The sequence below is a fragment of the Microtus pennsylvanicus genome, chromosome 6 (genome assembly GCF_037038515.1).
Source record: "Microtus pennsylvanicus isolate mMicPen1 chromosome 6, mMicPen1.hap1, whole genome shotgun sequence".
NCBI classification, from domain to species: domain Eukaryota; kingdom Metazoa; phylum Chordata; class Mammalia; order Rodentia; family Cricetidae; genus Microtus; species Microtus pennsylvanicus.
In genome coordinates, this window is record NC_134584.1 from 29,571,618 (window position 1) to 29,583,662 (window position 12,045).

At 48.2% G+C, this 12,045-nt stretch overlaps 1 protein-coding gene across 2 annotated transcripts in view; it reads left to right on the forward strand.

The window, feature by feature from the left end:
• Positions 1-3,058, forward strand: part of Egflam (EGF like, fibronectin type III and laminin G domains) — a 160,475-nt gene extending 157,417 nt beyond the window's left edge. For both annotated transcript variants that reach the window (XM_075975936.1, XM_075975935.1), the window contains 2 exons: positions 1,707-1,810; positions 2,511-3,058. In XM_075975936.1, coding sequence (XP_075832051.1) covers positions 1,707-1,810; positions 2,511-2,665 — 259 coding nt within the window. In that variant the 3' untranslated portion in view covers positions 2,666-3,058. The remainder of the gene's footprint in view (positions 1-1,706; positions 1,811-2,510) is intronic.
• Positions 3,059-12,045: the final 8,987 nt, after the last annotated feature.

Sequence of the window (12,045 nt, forward strand, 5' to 3'; positions counted from 1 at the left end):
CATCGGGGAATAGACCCTGCTTATAACCTTGGGTCAGAATGGTTGGTATACTAGTCACACACTGTAGGAGAATTTAAACCTTCATAGTCACTGTGGTTTGATTACGTACATGAAGATACACAATGGTAGGGTCATCAGTCCCTTCCTAGACATCTAAGGAAACATGTTAAATGTGTTTCCCCAAACTGTATAAATTGCTGTGGGCAGAACCTAGATCAAAAACATTTCTGTTCCACCCCAGGCTGCAGCCCACACACAGGGATTTCAGACATTTGGGAGAAATAAGGCAGAGGAATGTTCCCTCAGAATAATGTCGTATGCCAGAACATCGAGCTTGGCATGCGCGGAAAGCTCAGGAGACACAGCCCCTCCTGTTGACATCACTGATTTCATTTTTATCATGTCGTGCGGTACAGTGAAGGCTGGGTAGGAAATGGGGCCAGCATGATGGGTTGGAGTATCTGTGAACTGTGAGCCGACAGGCCTCATGGAGTGGGGTCAAGGCTATAGCTATCATATATGGCAAGAAGGACTGGGTTGATGTCTTAATTCTCTATGGAAGGGCAGAGACAACAGAATAAACAAAGAGGAAGTTGCTAAGGGAGGGGGCTGCTTTGCGCACTGTCTTGCTTTGGATGACTTTGGTCTTGTAAGCATAACACCTAACAGAGTAGAAGAAATGTCTCATTTATCCAACCACTTATTCCAGATAATTGAGACACAGTGCTTTACACCAGTTCATATTCACAGAAGTTTAAGATCTGTATTTTTCATTTTTGTGGATTAAAAACAATCATATGATAATATGTGCGTTAGCATAGCAGCAGGCCCCTTAGAGCAAGATGTGTGTAAGGTACTCTCTGCTTTGCATGCAAAATAGATGGGTTCCACAATAACTCTGTTATGATTTCATATAAGGGTTGCTCATGGATCTGTTAGTATGAGCCATACGCTATTCCAGACACCTGAGACATATCATTGAGGAAAACCAAGACCTTGCCTTGGTGGTCTTGCATTCCTCTGGGAGGAAAAAGACAAGTAGTGAGCAATAAGCATAATGAATTGTGTATCACGGAGCTCAGAAGGTGACTATACTTTTTTCCAATCTAAGATAAAAGTGATTAGAAGGTATATCTTTTAACTCGTTAGTCTAAAAGGAAGGAAAAATGTCATAACTGATGAAATCAAGTAGGTAGGAATAGTTTAAAGCAATGGAGTGGGTGGCAGTTCAAGCAAGACGAACTATGAAGGTCATTGGCCATCATAGCATCCAGGTAGGAAGGCCTAAAATTCATTTTTGAGGGAGGGTGACTTGATCGGGGGAGGGGGAGGGAAATGGGAGGCGGTTGCGGGGAGGAGGCAGAAATCCTTAATAAATAAATAAATTAAAATAAATAAATAAAATACAGAGGACCCAACAGGAAGTAATTCTTGAAAACTCAGGGAATGAATAGATGGTATCAGGGAGTGATCCAGGGCTGGTTCTACTTCCCATGGGGGCTATAAAAGCCGGCATTTTGTGTGTGCGTGTGCGTGTGTGTGTGTGTGTGTGCACGTGTGTGTGTTTGTATGTGTGTGTATGCACGCTTTACAACATCATCACTTAGCACATGGTATATACTTTTATATCTCTAAGTCCAAATGACTGAATTAACTCCGACGAAGATTGTTTACTTCGTTTGGTTTCCGTTTACTTTGCTTTGCAGGGATGGCCAATCTGGGAAGATGACGGTGGATGACTACGGAGCCAGAACAGGCAAGTCACCTGGCATGATGAGGCAACTCAACATCAATGGGCCTCTGTATGTGGGTAAGTGACCTTGACCAAAGCTCAATCTGTCAGGGATTTTCCTCGTTAGACCTTTATTTGCTGTCCCTGGGCTGTGTACTCAACAGGGTCAATCAAATACCTGGAAATCAGGAAGCTGTCCAGAGAGTCCATTCTCCCATGTTCTGAACTTCTGACTCATGGCTGAGGAGGCAGGAAGGGACTCGCTCACTTTGCCTCTGTGCTCTGAAGTCATCCACCAGGAAAACCATGCTTTTCTTGTTTATAGAATAGGAACTTTCTAAATATAGCCCACATGAGTTCTCTCTAAGGAAGGAGGATCCGGCTCTGTGTCCCCTCTCAGAATAGAATGAGTAGAATTCCTATAAATGGCTAATAATCCACTACACTGACGAAAATAAACATTAATTAATACCCTTTGTGGTTTTTAAGTGAGCATAGTTGAAAGCTGCCAAGACAGTACCTATGGACATTATATAATATTTCAAAATCTATTGGAGAGCTACTCGGTTTTAAGATTGTCAGTTGAGGCAGAAATCACATCTGAAATCAGCCTTTTTAAGTGTTCATAGGTGTATCCAATTGGTCAAAATCAAACTAATACTTGCGATGTTCTAGGCAGTTAGAGCTTGACCAGGGGACACTAAATGGACCATACAGAATCTCCAGCTGGTAACCCCTCATCTTGCCTCACTCTCTCCTCCATCTTGGCCCCCTGCAGGTGGAATGAAGGAAATTGCTCTGCACACGAACAGACAGTACAAGCAAGGCCTCGTGGGCTGCATCTCTCACTTCACACTGTCCACCGATTACCACATTTCCCTTGTGGAGGACGCTGTGGACGGGAAAAACATCAACACTTGTGGGGCTAAGTAACACCCGCTGGCCTTGTCCAAGGGACACAGCCTCTATCCTAAACATCCCAGGGGCCCGGAGACCCTGCCTGATGCTGCACAGAGGTCTGGGGATCGGGTGTGCTTCCTGTCACCAAGGACAAAGTACGCCCTGGTGGGAACCGAGGCTGGAGGCCCTGGGTGGCCTTCTCTGCAAATGCTCTGTGGGCCAAACCCAATGGACTATTGTGGATAAGAAGCACTGGACTTTGTTGTTCGACATATAGAGCCTGTGAGAGATCATACATCAAACCAAGTTCCAGAGACTGTCTGCTGTAGCTCAATAACTATGCTGTGTTAAAGAGAGTGAGAGCAAGACTGAGAGAGAGAGAGAGAGAGAGAGAGAGAGAGAGAGAGAGAGAGAGAGAGAGAGAGAGAGAAACCCCACAGAACAGTATTAAAATACTTTTGTCCTTCCCTCACTTACGACACTAGCAGAATAACTGTGTGACCCTGAACTTCATACTTCCAGTCTTGGCCTGTGGATTGTGTAGATTAACCCCTTCCATTCCTCACTGGCTGACTCAGTGTGCTCTCACTAGTCCATAAGATTAAAGGTTTGGGGGGGGGAATTAAACAGAGAATCATAATCATACCGTGGACCTATTCCCCAAGCTTACCTCTAATACAAACATCCATTTTTTTTATGATGCAAACTGAAGAAAATGGGCCCCCAGATTTTGTAGCTGTACTTTTGTAGGTGTCTATTTTTATAGCCGCAGACTGTCCACACTTCCGGGGTGCTTTTGCAAGTTGACGTGGGTGACCTTAATGACAGCACACTTTCCTAATAGCTTTCTTGGAAATGAGATACGATTGGGCCGTTTGTAGTATGAATGAAGTGGTAGAGAGTGATGAGGGTGGGCCGCTGGGGGAGGCGACTATTCTCTCTCAGTGATGGTCCAAGGGTATGAAGAAGATGCTGTCCAAAGTGAACAGAGTAAGAGGAATGTATCGCTGAGGTGGGGCGCTGCCACGCTGCCTTTAAGAGAGGGAAAGTACCTGTAATCAACGTGAATAAATGGGATGAGGAAGCACTCATTTGTGGAGGTGTGACTGGTTTTGCAGAGGCCACACCTACAAAGAAACTCTACACTAGAGTCCGACGTTGTGTGGGGTTTGGGATATGCCCGCAGCAGGATCAGAGGATCTGGGCTAGGACGGAGAAGGGTGCTTCCTTTTCTGTATCATCAGCTGTGCCCTGTGCTATGTGTGCACATGACTGCGGACAGCTGGCTCCCTGGCGGGTCCCCACAACGGGACTCACTAAGAGAAAGGTGAGATGAACGCTGCCCCCATAAGTGGAAAGCAATACGATCTCACTCCTGAAAGGGCCTATAATTAGTCTCGGGCATGACTCTAGTCTTGTTTATGCAGCATCCACTCAGCAAAGGCTTGAGTTTGGTGCAAAGCACAGTTTTGGGCATATTAAGACTCCAAAAAGATGGCGAAATAAACCAGAGAGGGTTGCCTTGAGTCACAACCTTTTGCCTCTTGTGTTTAGGAGGCTTTCACGGCAAGGATTAATATTAATCACAACAGTTATAGTGATCTTGGCCTCTTGCCCATGTCACCTGGTCACCTGGTGAATGTAGTCTGAAAGAAAAAAAGGTATATAGTAGACTATGAGGCTCACTGCCTCCCAGTCACCCCAACACTTTTTCTGGGAGGCTCCCAAGGCCATTCCTTCCTAAGGTAAAATAGAGCTGTTTTTACAGCACAGTGTGAACGGGTGTCCTCTGGGAAAGAGATAATCATTGTGATTTTAACAAAATATCCAGCTGTCTGGAGGCCAAGGAATTGTCCTGCAGATAAGTTGTTGTTCTACAAGCGTTATCCTAGGAAAAGGCAATGACCCAGGACCGAGGGCCTGGGAGTGTGTGCTGATTCTGAAGGCCTTTCTGGGTGGGAAGCCTGTGGGGTTAAGGGGAGGTGGCAAGGGGGGCGAGGGTGCGAGGGTGATGGAATGCAGGCAGGAAGGGTCCTATAAGGGCAAGAAGAAGTGAAGGAGAAGAACTCCAAAGGGTAAAGAGTCTCAGGTCTGAGTACAGGGCAAGAAACAAGACCATGGCTCTCCCGCCCTCTCTGTGGATAAAACCCAGGCCTTGCGGAATGAGTTTCTAGCAGAAATAATCATGAGGCTCATGTCTTCAACCCCTAGTTGAGAGCTTAGCCTTGCTGGTGGCTAGGCTGCTTTTATCTTAAGTGTAGCCATTATCTCTGGCCACAGTAAGGCTTCCTAACTGACCTCCATGCCCCACCCCAACCCATGGTTCACAGAAGTAACTTGCTCCTGTGTCTTGAATGGCCAGCCTGGAGCCTCTAGCAGCTTTGGTCATCTTGACAAGGTGGTTCTTCAAGTCTTTGCTGGAGTTCCTCATGGGCAGAATATCTGGGATGGTAAGGTGACTTGGATCTGCTTTGTGGACCCCACATCTTGCTGGGACCAATTGGCTAGCGTAGACGTGCCTGTCTCATTGACAGCAGAAGAGAGTAGGGATGCTAGAGAGCCGGGCCAGGTGTCTTACTGCCCAGGCTCAGAACTGTGATGTATGGTTCCACCTGCACCCAGTTAACAACAACATATCCAATAAACAGTTTCCCACGCACAGTGGAAAAGGAACTCCTCTTCGTAGTGAGAGGACCTGTGACTGATACAAGAACATCCACCATGGATACAAGAAGGGGTACACACATCAGGACCATTAATGTGCCCATCCACCCTAGCAAATCATGTCATTGAAAGACACACTGTGAAGGGAAGAGGGCCCCTGATAACTGCTTTTCTACGGAAGCTTTGGGATTGATGACAGCTGAGCTAAGTGAAGTTCTCCGTGACTGGACAGGCTCAATTCAAGCAGCACTGGCCTCTCTCTTCCCTGGTCTTCTGTGTCTGTCTTGCTCGACTCTCTACCCTTACTGTTGCCTGATACACGGTAGCTTTGTTTTTCTGAGGAGGGATGTGCAGGGCCAGAGCTTTGGCTTTTGTGTGGTGGCTGTGGTGAGAGAAAGGTTGAGAAGTCTGGCTGGGAGAGAGGTTCAGGGAGGGGTCAGGGAACTGGGGGTCAGTGTCCTCTCAGCAAAGGAGGAAGGGCACTGTGAAGCATCAGTTCCTGAAAAGCTCCCTCAATCAGAATCTGAAAAAACTCCCCAGAACCTTCCACAGGTTCTAAGCAGGGATAACAGAAGCAGAGTGCTGGCCGATAATATTGTTTTTCTACTAAACTGGACTTTAACAACCTTGTATGTTTTCTCTAGACCCACCTCCAAGATCGCCCTCGGGCAAGTCTGCTGGACTGTCTTTGTCCCTGCACTGCCCTCAGAATCCTGTCAGGCGCGTCTGTCACCACTCTGACTGGCTTCCTGCTCGCTGCTACTTTCTTATTTGCCTTTCACTTCCTGATCAGCCCCATTCGGGTCTTGAGCTGCTCCAACACAAACAGGCCCACTTGTTTCCACACACCCAACTGCCCCAGGTCCACAGTAACTGGCCTTTCCTTCAGACTTCCCTCCTCTGCTTTCCCGCCACCTCTCCCCTCCTCCCTTCCCCGCCCCTTTGGCCTCTCCAAGTGGGAGGAAGGATCTAGGAGATGTGCCCGGAGCTGGCAGGCGGAGCGCTTCCCACTTGGAGGAAATGTTGCATTTTTCACCTTTAACCCAGAAAAAATATGGTTCTCAGAAAGCTTGTTTTTAGCACTGAGAGCTCCCAAAGGAAGAAGAGGGAGGAGGGGCCTGTAGCCCCTCACAGTGGCTCACCCTGGGAGGGAACTGCCCAGGGGCAGTCTGCAGAACTCCAGCAGCTGTGGTGGCACACTGTCCGAGAATCACACTCACAAGTGTAAAGAGGTGGACACGTGGACCTGGACAAAGCATTAGCCACTTCCCCTTCCCTCTTCCATCCCTGCCTCATCCATACAGTAGCTGGCCGTGAGATGGACGTCTGTGAACGCCTGGCCCACCCGTGCCAGGGCACTTTCGCTGCCAACAGGAATGGAGTAAGGTTCTACAGTTCTCTGGACCGTTCACACTCTAAGGGAGCCCAGCAGGGAAAGAAGAGACACCAGCAGGAATCTAAACCACAATGACAAGTGAAAGACGTGTGGCCGCAGCGCAGCTGAGTCCCGCAGTGGGGGTCTCAACCTAGGGATTGTCTTCCAACTGCGCTGTAATTAGGCATGCACATAAAACAGACCAAACCAGGAAGGGCCTGACGGAAGCTTCTGCCCCGCTCACTGGGAGGTCACAAAAGGCCAAGCTTGGAGGACCCGGAGATGGCAAGGCCTTGGTGGGGGTGCCAGGCTGTCCTCTAGAAGCTCTAGATTACAGGTGCCTGCATGGGGGCCAGCATATGCAGCCTGACATTGTGCACCAGCTTCTGGCGAAGCACTTTGTGTGATCAGCTTCAACCACGTGACCAACCAATGCTCTTGCATTTCATCTTACCAGCTGTGCTCCTCGGATGGCCAGAGCAGGCAGGCTTATTTGACTTAGGAAGATGAAAGCTATGTTAAAAGATAGGTGATGGGGCTGGAGAGATGGCTCAGAGGTTAAGAACACTGATTGTTCTTCCAGAGGTCCTGAGTTCAAGTCCCAGCAACCACATGGTGGCTCACAACCATCTGTAATGAAATCTGGTGCCCTCTTCTGGCCTGCAGGCATACATGCAGACAGAACACTGTAAACAAAAATAAATAAATAAATCTTTAAAAAAAGACTTAAAAAAAAGATAGGTGATGTACTGGCCAGTTTCATGTCAACTTGAAACACGCTAGAGTCATTTGGAAAAGGGGAACCTCAGTTGAGAAAATTACCATGCCATATTGGCCTGTGGTACATTTTTTGGGGGGGAAGGGGTCGATGGTTGATGTAGGAGGGCACAGCTTCACTGTAGATGGTGTCAATCCTGGCCTGCTGGTCCTGTGCTCTAAGAAAGCAGGCTAGGTGAGCCATGCAGATCAAGGCCATAAGCGGCTCCCTTTCGCGGCTTCTCCCTTAGTTTCTGCTGCCAGTTTCTGCCCTGAGTTCCTACGCTGACTTCCCTGGATGCAGAACCACCAGTTCTAACAAAGCTTTTCTTTCCCAAGTTGCTTTAGGTCACGGTGTCTGACCGCAGCCATAGGTGAGTCACTATCATAGGTGACTTGTCAGATTTCAGCGATAGGGCACAACCCTGATACTGATACCTTAAGAAAAGAAATCAAAGTGCTTCCCCATGGTGTCACTTCACCGAGAGCACGTCCTGGGTCAGATTCTCTGCTTCCGGATGCTCCCTGAATCTTTCCTCATTCCTGCCTGCCTGCTGTGTGTTCAGTATGAACCTGTCTGCAGACTGTTTTGTCAATCTGCCCCTGTATCTGTGTCTGTTCTCTTATCTGTACACAACTGGAGCTTTTTTGAGAACAGGTTACAAAGGAGCATTCTGGGACCTCTTGGGGTTCACGGTTCTGGCAGTATAGAGAGGTTTGAGCAAATGTCCGTTCCCGAGGGTCTCCCAGTCTGTCTGCTGAGAGTGAATTCTTTCAGGGCTCTCCTACTGCAGGTGTGGAAACAGCTACTCAGCTGGTGGGGATTCAGGCTCCTCTCCATGCAGTTAGGTCTGCACTCAATTCTTTTCCCTCTTCTCCCTTTCCTTCACATCTAGAAATAGTCTCCAGAACTCAGGGGAGTTGTTGAAACTATTTCTGGTTAAGCAGTGTGATCCCTGGGCCTCTGCCTGGCCCCGGCTTCAAGTGCAAGGCATGACAGCAGGCGACGCCCCTCTGCCTCACCTCTTTTTGCTGCTTTCCCTTGCTGAAACCCCTTTGTCCTAGAAAGTGTGTGGCTCCCAGGAGTGCTAGCTCTTTCCTGGAAAGACAGGGAGGAACATTATGTCTTAGCATTTGGAAGAAGTCTTTGCTATTTGTCTATCTTCTTCCTCTGCTTTGTTTTAAGTCCAAAGGGTTGTCTAAAGGCACAGAAGTTTCCCAAAATGTAGCGTGCCCCCGCCCCGTTGTCCCAGCTGCCCACTTCTAAGTAGGGGGCCCAGCCTGGGGCTGCAGGCTCCTTGGACAGTCTGATACTACAGGGCTGCAGCTCTGACTTGGCCGTGCACGAGAGGACTTGGATAGGATAGGAACGCCTCTGAGGAGGAAGGCCAGGGAGGCTCAAGGAATTTGCCATTTATACTCATTTAATAACAAAAGTTAGGGGCACCGGGCCAGAGGATTAGCTGAGGAAAGCCCTGCTAGGAAGTTGGCTGAAGGAAAGCCGAGTCAGAGAAAACGAAGCATCGGATAGAACCGTGGAAGGAGAGCCAGAGGGGATCACAGGGCCCCTGCATGATGACCTTGGTGCCCGTGACAGGCATTCCACATTCTAGCTGAACTTGGGGCCGGGGTGGGGGGGCTGTCAGAGGAAACTATGGGAAAGGGGTGTAAAATGGGGGCACTGCATAGTAGACAATGTGCCCATTCGTTATTCAGGTCATATTCACACGACCTCAGACGTGAAAGAAGTCTGTGTGACAGTTGGCTGCAGCCTGCTGACCAGGCCAGCGGGGTAAATCCACTCGCCAAGGACGGAAGGCTCACCTGTTGATCTCATCCTCTCTAGCCTGGAAACCAGAGCTCCTGGGAGTTCGTTGGGAAGTCCTAGGTTGTTGAGGGTCAGCGGTCTGCTGGGCCCTCAGTGGCCTTGCTATCGACCACTCTGGAGATCCTCACCAAAGCAAACTTGTTTTATAAACATTTGCAGAAAGCATCTTCACAAGAAGCTGGCGAGACGATGAAACAGAACACAAGGCAGCTTCAGGGCAGCAGTTGGTATAGGAGGTCCTTCTGTATTTGTATTGATTTCATTGGTTGAATAAAGAAAACTGCCTTGGCCTAATTGATAGGGCAAACTCAGGTAGGCGGGGAAGACATAACAGAATTCTGGGAGGAAGAAAGCAGAGTCAGAGAGAGCCACCTGCCATGAAGCTGCCAGGTCAGACATGCCGAATCCTTCCCAGTAAGCCACGGCCTCATGGTGACATACAGATCATTAGAAATGGGTTGAATCAAGATGTGAGAGTTAGCCAATAAGAGGCTAGAGCTAATGGGCCAGGCAGCAATTTAATTAAAACAGATCTCTGTGTGATTATTTCGGGCATAAGCTAGCTGGGCGGCGGGATGCAGCCCGCCACTCCACTTTACAACAAGCAGTTTTCCGAGGCCCAGCAGACCCTCTGTGCTCACTGGCCACTTCATCCTTTCGAGGCCAGCAGAGGCCATCTCTTACGGAAGGGTCTCATCTTTTCTGTAGTATCTCCTTATTTAGCTAGGCACTCGGGATACCGACATTTTGTTAGCTTTAAGGCCACTGATTATTAACCTCACCACAGGAATAATGTTTCATCTTACTCATTTTGGGACAAGAATCCTTCAGGCCAGGTCACAAGAATCCCGGGGGCTTCGTGGAGTCATACCTGCAGATAATTATGTACTTTTACAGACTAAGAATATCCCACTTACTTGCTCACTTCCCTAAACAATGAGTCAAACGCTCATAGGATAGGGAAGTTTTATATTCAGAGAGAAAAATCTATTTTAGGACTCCTACTTATAGCTGACAAATCTATTTTCTTTGAGTATAAGTGTGTTTCCAATGACTGCATCTCAGGGCGGAACACAGTGGCTGTGTGCTGGGACCCCGGAGACCAAGGAAACTGAGTCATTAAGTTGCCCTTTCCAGATGTCGCTCAGCTTTAGCCCTTGGATAAGTCTGGTCCCTGGGTCTGTTGGCCACATCTTGGAGGAAGTGGCAAAGGAGCAGAACTCTGAATTAGATCCAAATCTTCATGAACTGGTTGGTTGGAAAAGACCATGTTTTATGGCACAGAGGCTCTGAGAGTTCTCACGTGTGCGAGTGGCCACCAGTAGGAAAGTCAAGTGTTATTTCTGACTCTGACCAAACTTAGGTCAAGTATGTTTGCCATTCGAGGTCCTTCACCATTTGGTAAGACGATGGGCAATGTGGAGAAATCTGTTATATCTAACTAGATAATCCACCTATCCTCTCTCTGTTGCCATTTTACACATCCACCAAAGAACAGAGTCTTAAAAATATACTGTTGATAGCCGGGCGGTAGCGGCGCACGCCTTTAATCCCAGCACTGGGGAGGCAGAGGCAGGAGGATCTCTGTGAGTTCGAGGCCACTACAGAGTGAGTTCCAGGACAGTCTCCAAAGCTACAGAGAAACCCTGCCTCAAATAAATAAATAAATAATAAATAAAATACTATTAATATGCTTTTCAAGACATATTAAATAAATGAACACAGTTTCCAAATAGAACATACAGCATGTTTAAAATGTCAAAATGTTAAATGTTAAAAGGGTCAATGATGCGCAAGGTTACACAAACATCTTTTATCTTTCTAATTTTTCTTTAGTATTGGTTTATCCAGTCAAGATTTCCCCATAGGTACCACAGGGTACTTCTGGTCCAAGCACAGAAGTTTAATGAGGGTTCTTCCTCTTTCCATGGCTGGAGACTGCACCAAAGAAAGCACCCTGTATAAAATAACCAGGGACCGCACCTGTCCTTTCTCTCCCCTCAAGGCACATTCAAAGATTTGCCAAGCCCCTAAATGTGGCCTGTATTGCACCAAGCTGTGGCTGTTACACATGCCAGGCCTCCCCCACCCCATCTGAATTCCAAACTAAGGTGCATGGTACCAGGGGAAACTGCAGGGGCTGCAGCAAACCAAGGACCGAGGACCTAAGAACAGTGGCAGAAGCTTGCATGACCCGAGAACATGCAACCAACACTTGAGGGTGGAAGAAATGACCTGAGCAAAGTGGGGGCTCCAGCAGAACTCCACTGAAACAGATGTTAGGGGTCTCCTTCTAAGGCTTTGTTGTATGCTGTCAACCTCCGCACTGCGCAGGGGATGTCTAATTACGCAAGCATTTACGCCTTTACAGTGATAGCCAGAAAGGGGGTCATGTCAAAAGCGAGCATCTCTCCTGCAGGGAATGCTTGGCTCATAACAGCCTTAGCATTCTTGTAATCTGCATCGAGGCCCAGGTTTCAAGATGCCTGGGATGGGAGGGAGTCTGAGCATCCTCCAGTATGGTCCAGGTGACCAGTGGTGAGCTCAGGAACCTAGGTAGGACTGCACAGACAGCTTCACACAAACATGGCAAAGCCTTCAGCACTTGAAAACTGAGAAACCAGGCCCAGCCAATAGCATCTGTTGGTTCTGGGCGAGTGAGAACTCTTGGTTCGCTTCTGATGGCGTGTGTGAGCTGTCTGCAGTGCGACTGGGCAAGCCAGCAAGCCATCTACTCTCGATACTGCTTCCTCGGCCTCCACCAGCTCTCTGAGGGGGAGGAAGAGAGAG